Source organism: Zea mays, chromosome 2, assembly GCF_902167145.1.
Source record: "Zea mays cultivar B73 chromosome 2, Zm-B73-REFERENCE-NAM-5.0, whole genome shotgun sequence".
Lineage (NCBI taxonomy): Eukaryota > Viridiplantae > Streptophyta > Magnoliopsida > Poales > Poaceae > Zea > Zea mays.
In genome coordinates, this window is record NC_050097.1 from 84,428,399 (window position 1) to 84,434,862 (window position 6,464).

General features: G+C 58.0%; 1 protein-coding gene across 4 annotated transcripts in view; it reads right to left on the reverse strand.

Moving 5' to 3' along the window:
• Positions 1-468, reverse strand: part of LOC100273794 (uncharacterized) — a 37,884-nt gene extending 37,416 nt beyond the window's left edge. For 2 of the 4 annotated variants that reach the window (XM_008669320.4, XM_008669323.4), the window contains exon 1: positions 255-468. In XM_008669320.4, the coding sequence (XP_008667542.1) occupies positions 255-321 (67 nt within the window). In that variant the 5' untranslated portion in view covers positions 322-468. Of the gene's footprint in view, positions 1-71 lie in introns of all 4 variants that reach the window. The other 2 variants (XM_008669321.4, NM_001360446.1) reach the window with 2 other exon arrangements.
• Positions 469-6,464: the final 5,996 nt, after the last annotated feature.

Genomic DNA, 6,464 nt, shown 5'->3' on the forward strand with positions numbered 1-6,464 from the left:
GCGCCTACGCAAAACGCTCATCGAACACAGATGCGTCAGATTTAATGGGGAAACTGACAGTTCACTGGCACCTGAGCAGCCGGAGAGAAGCATGCTCGACATTCCGCCGCCTCCCCCAACTAGCCCGAGCCACGCTCAGACTCGATCCAGCAAGAAGCCAAGCTGAGACAAGAGAATGCAAACCGAGGGGCCGCAGGAGCCGCGGGGCGAAACGAGGGGAGTAGATGGAGGCGCGGTGCGTGCTCAGTGCTCACCAAGGATCATGCCGAGTGTGACGAAGGTGGCCAGAGGCAGCAGGCGCCGCGCCCGCCACCGCGCCATCCCCGCCGAATCTCGTCGTGCCCGTGACACACGGGTGCCCACTATGGAGCAGAGGTATGGCGCTTGAGTCAACTGGCTGTGCTCAGCAGGCTGCAGAATTTGCAAAAAACAGACTTGTGGAGTTTGAAATAGCACGCAAAGCTTGTTCGTCTGTCTCAATTCACGTGAATTTTTACATAATAAAAGACACATAGTCGGCCTCAAACGAGGTTAAGGCCAATTATCTTTACTACTCTATAAGAGAGCAAAGTAGGCGTTCACCACCAGTTTCACCGTGGCTCCGCTCCCGTGATTCGCGTGCCCCCGCCTGCTCCCGCACCCGTCCTCGCGATGCCCGCCCCTGCGCCCGCCCCGTCCCCGTGACGCACGCCGCGGTGCCCCCGCCCGCTCGTGATGCCCCGGCATCCCGTGCTATCGGCTGCCCCCGTCCGTGTGTGATGCTCGCGGCCGTCGCCTCTGCTTCCACGCGACCCGCGGCGAAATCCTGGAGCCGCACCTCAGCGTCGACGATGGAGGAGGACGGGCCTGCGAAGGACAGCATGGTCAGGCCGGGGTCCGTCGCCGCCGCGCCCCACGACGGAGACCCGGAAGCCGCTGGCCAGTCCATGCCACCGCCAGCCAAGAAGGAAAGGAGGGCCTCCGCCCTGCTCCCAAACAAGAAAGGTATACTCATCTTTGTGGCTGCTAGAAAAACCATGAATTTATTTCTTATGCGAGCATACAAATATGCTTGTTTTTTTCATTTACATATTTCTCATATTGCCTTTGCACAAAAACCAGAAGATTATTTCTTGTTCAGTTTACTTGTGCATTAGCTAGCGCACAGGTTATCTTGCTTTAATCTGTATGTTATGTTCGCTTTTTTGTCCTACAGATGAATGTGAGTATAGGAATGGGAAGTGGTTTCTGACAATCGTAGACCACTATACTCAGGGTTTGGTTGTAAGCAGTAGCTTTCAGAGAGTTGGTCCTGCAGACTAACCCAGCGAAAAGATTTCGCGTATGAAAAATTCAGATGGCAGCCTGAAGCTTGTGAGATGCCAGAGTTTGAGGCCTCCCAGTTCTTGAGAAGGTACATACTACATAGCCAATGTCGGTACCCCAAATCAGGGGTACCCTCTTCTACAGTATGAAGACGTTGTACACGTACGACGCCTCCAGGCTACACGGAGAACGGCACCCGACCCCACCACATGGGCAGGTCTAAGGGCACCACGTGGCAAGGAAAAATAATACATCCCACGATGCATCATCGGGCCTGGACCTCCACAGAGGGACACCGGACCCCTGTACGTACAAGTCCGGAGCTCCCAAAAGGGCATGTCGGGTCCCTCGGGTGGGCCCCAGGTCCCTCCGAGTAAGATCCAGTCCTTAGCAAGGTCCCGGGACGGGGATGATCCTGGCATGAGTAAGGGTCCGGTGCTGGCACGTGTCCAGGCCATGCCCTACGCTCCCTGCTCAGGCGGAGACCCGCTGCTGTCGCATGGCTTGTGGCCCATGACATAAGCCAACGGGCCGAGCCTGACGTAAGGCCGCTAAAGCAGCGCAGCCTCTGCATTTATTGCGGAGAGGACGCGCCGCCTGCCACCACGCTGACGGGCGACGTGCCCTCTCAGCATTTAATGTGTCTTGTCCAATCCGCTGGCAGACGGCGTCAGGGTCATCCAGCAGACGGCGCGCCTGTCCAGTCTATTGGCAAACAGTGCGCCCGTGTCGTGCGGTGCTTTGAGCTCATCATCCCTTCTACAAGAAGCTTCCCCTGCACGCCGAGGATACGCAGATCTTGGATGTCAGGGCACAAGAAGATGGCCCCATCAGCGAACATTTGTAGCTCCAAGTGCTATATTCATTATGTCCCTGGGCCCACATGTTGGGGCTTAGTACCATTGTGCATGCCCCCCTTCAGCTATAAAAGGGGAGGCATGCGGCGTTATAAGGGAGATCCAATCTTAGGCTCACTCGGACGCTCACAAGTTCATATAAGCTCTCAAGCAATACATCACACAATGGAGTAGGGTATTACGCTCCGACGGCCCAAACCACTCTAAATCCTTGTGTGTTCTTATGTTCTTCCCATTTTCCAACTAACAAGCAAAACTCTTAGGCCCCTCCTCATCTTAGGATTTAGGGCGGGTGCACTCCGCCACCCGGCCGGAGATTTCCTCTCCGACATTTGGCGCGCTAGGTAGGGGGCTAGGCATTAGGTTTTTGCTTGTTTCCTTGCTCAAGCATGATGGTGCAAATCATTGAGCACCGTGCCGAGACTTCGGTAGACTTCGCGGTGGAGGGAGAAGCTACTTCCTCCACACCGCAGGTTCCCAACCGCTCAGTGCTAGGACTGCTGTTGTGCACGCCGCACGGCAGCACACGGTTGCACAAACGTCCCAGACTCCATCGAGGGTGACTCCGGGGGCATTGTCGACAGCCATGGAGTTGTTGCGACACCCTCCAAGCTCCACGGCCTCACCAGGGGCCATGAAGCAATGGCGGGACGACGTCGACCGACTACTCGGTACGACACATTCTACCTCGACCAGATCGAGGACACGGTCATCATGGCGCCAACACGAGGCGTCAGCGTCTGTGCGCTCGCCCTCAGTAAGGGGCGCACAGACCAACGACCTCCGGGCAGAACTCGACCGCAGGCGTGCGGGAGAGGATGCCCAGGTCTCTTTGGAAAGGGCGTGCGAGCGTTGCCAAAACATCGATGGTCGCAACCTCGATCAAGACTTCGCTGCGGTTGCACCGCAGACACCAATGGGCACCCGGTCCCAAACGGGTGTCCCCTTGGCCGGCGTGGGCTGCACCGCTCTCGCGGATCATCTTGGCGCGGCGTCATGGCCTCCTAAGTTCCGGCCGCACCTGCTGGAAAAGTACGATGGAACGTCGAACCCGTCGGAGTTCCTGCAGGTGTACGTCACCGCCATCACGGCAGCAGGTGGAAACACCGCTGTGATGGCGACGTATTTTCATGTTGCCTTGTCTGGACCTGCCCGGACCTGGCTCATGAACCTCACCCCAGAGTCAGTCTACTCCTGGGAAGAGCTCTACACGCGGTTCGTTGCGAACTTCACCAGTGCTTACCAGCAGCACGGGGTGGAGGCCCACCTCCATACGGTGAGGTAGGAGCCTGGGGAGACTCTCTGGAAGTTCATCTCCCGCTTCACCAAAGTGCGAGGTACTATACCTCGCATTTTTGATGCTTCCATCATCATGGCCTTCCGACAGGGAGTACGTGATGAGAAAATGCTGGAGAAGTTGGCCACACATGACGTGGAAACTGTCCCCACACTCTTCGCTCTGGTCGATAAATGAGCCAGAGCCGCCGAGGGCCGAGCTTGGCACTCGGCCCCACAAACCGGAGCTACCCAGTCGGGTGGCTCGGGTGCCGTCCCCCGGGACGGAAAGAAGAAAAAGAAGAAGGATCGCGACTACCAGAAGCCGTGGTCCACCGCTTTGGTTGTCGCAGCTACGACCGGAGGCCAGGGCGACCGCAACAAACGTCCACGACCACAAAGGAGTAACAGCGGCTCATGCCCTATGCACCCCAACGGTCGCCACAGCGCCGAGGAGTGTCGCGAGATCATTGACCTCACGAAACGCGTCAGTGAGCAGCGCGACAAGTCTTCCAAAGACGGCTCCCCACCTCGTCACCGACCTGGCAAAGAAAAGGTGGACGACGGCGAGGTGGCCACGGCTGAACGGGACCTCGGGTATCAGTCACCCGAAGGGGACCTGAAGGATGTCTTCGCCGGAGGCTCCTACTCTGGTGGAGACAACTAGACGGACCCCAGAAGGACCCTGTGCTCCCCGGTATACGGAGCTGAAGCTTGCCTTCCTCTGGAAACCCTTTTGGATTCCCCACGGGTCCAGGCTTCCGACAGGTACATGCAGGAATGGCCACAGCCAAAGACGAGGGCTCCCGTGTCAAATGCAGATGGGGACCCAGGGTCGGGGCCTAGCCCTACGGCAAGTACCAAACCAAGAAGGGCTCCGCAACTCTCCCCAGCTGGGAAGGACCCTTCAAGGTAACGGGAATGCACCGACCCGAGGGCAACCATCTAACTACGACTGAAGGAGTGCCTTACCCCGATGTCGAGACATCTCTGTAAGTTATATCCATAGAGCAAGTTTGAGGGGTCGAATCTGTTTCCCTTCTTGTAACTAGGTAACGCATACGTGTACGCCAATCCGGTGGGGTCTGTCCCCATAAACCCGACCTATTGGTCTGCACCCATGCATGACGAGTTATAAAGAAAAACTACCCCCTCAGTTGTGCCCCTATGATAGTTCCATCTTGCTGCTCCATGGTCCTACCTTGCAGTCTTTCAGATAGTACTTTTTATCTAACCCACCCGTACAGTTTCCATCTGTCCTGTCATGACGACATCCGAATTGAGCAGTCAGGCTCGCAGTTTAGAGCCTCCTTTATGAAAGTTGGGAGGTCCAACAGCCCAGAGCCGGCTCTAGAGAACGGGACCCCATTCTATGGGGAGGTCCGGAGCCTATGTGGCCGCTTAGCCTGGTTCCGTACCCGAAAGCCTGCACACTCCACCACTCCGTGACGGACACCTAGTATTTGGGGATATAAGTCCTGTGCGTCCGACAACCTCGGGTCTGGAGCTAGAGAATGAACATTAGTCTCCTAGGGTGGTCCGGAGCCAGTGTAGCCGCTCAGACTCGTCCCGTACCGTGGGCCTGCACGCTCCACCACCCTGCGACAAGTGTCCTAGTATCTAGAACCGCGACCCAAGGGGGTCCGGACACGCAACTTGGCCACCCAGACTGAAACCTGAGAGTCCCGAGCATGTATCAAAGGATGGCTAATATCAGACAGGGAACCCTATGGGTGTACTACTAACGCTCCCTAGCTGAAGCTGTGTACAGATCCAGATCCCGGCGAGGTTGCCTCCCGAGAGTTGTTGACAACCTTTTCAGATACGCTGGTATCCAACCTCAACACATCGAGCCTGCATCCCAGGCGGGGGGCCAGGTACCAGGGAGGAGTCAACAATATCGCACACAGCAGAAACAAGTTGAAAATAGATAAGTGATAATACTGCTTAATTAAATAGTACTCTTAGGTACCTTACAAAAAGCGAAAGTATTACATCTGTTTCTGAGGGGAGCCCTAGCTCCATCTCTACTCTACAGGTATGAACTACCTCCACACCAGTAGGGCCACGGATAGCTAGCCCCGAGCGGCTCGCCAGCGGAGGCGACCACCTCAGCATCGACGGCGGCGGCCACCTCTGCACCAACGACTCGCCAGCAGTGGCGATCCCCTCAGCACGAGCGCCATTGCGAAAAGGTCCTCGCTCCCGTCTTCCTACAGGGGGCAACAACGAGGCCATTAAAGCCAAAGAGTTGGAGGCTCGGCGGCAGGTGGCACTGATGGTCTCGCCAGCGGAGGCAACCACCTCTGCAATGGGCAGCCTCACAAGTGGCGGCGACCACCTCAGCACCGACGACAGCGGCCACCTCTGCACCGGTGGGCGGCGGCTGCCTCAGCGCACGCGAAGAGGTCCTCGCTCCCGTCCTCACTGAGGGAGTGAGGACAAGACCATCCAAGAACGAGGCCATCGCCCCTGCGGCGCGCGACGTCTTGTACGACCCCCCGTTGCGGCCGGCGGCGCGGGAGAAGCCGTGGATGTGGCGAACCCGCGCATGGCACGACCGTCGCTCGTGTGGTGGACGGACAGCCACGTCCCGACCAAATGGCAGGAGGCAGCGTCGGAGGCGGCACCAAAGCCATCCAAGCCGAGGAACCAGGCACGCGGCGGCTGGCGGCGCCTGCAGTCGACCGGTACCGCGTACCCGAAGTTCGCCTCCTCCGCAAGGCTGGTGAACGCCCTTCTCCCCCGAATGCTAGAGGAAGAAGCGGGCCGCCAGCCCATGCGGGAGGCGTGACCCCAACTCGGCTCGCCCTCCTCCCCAGCACGGATGATGAACATCCTTGAAGCTGAGGGCAGGAGGGAGGCCGCAGCCCGGCTCGCTTCTCTCCACCACAAGGCTGGTGGTCATCCCTCTAGATGACCACTGGCAGGAGATTGCAGCTGGGCTGCATGATGAAAATCCTTGAAGCCGAACGATGGCGGAAGAGCGCCAACCCCCACGGGGTTGCGCTCCTCTAACAGCAGCAA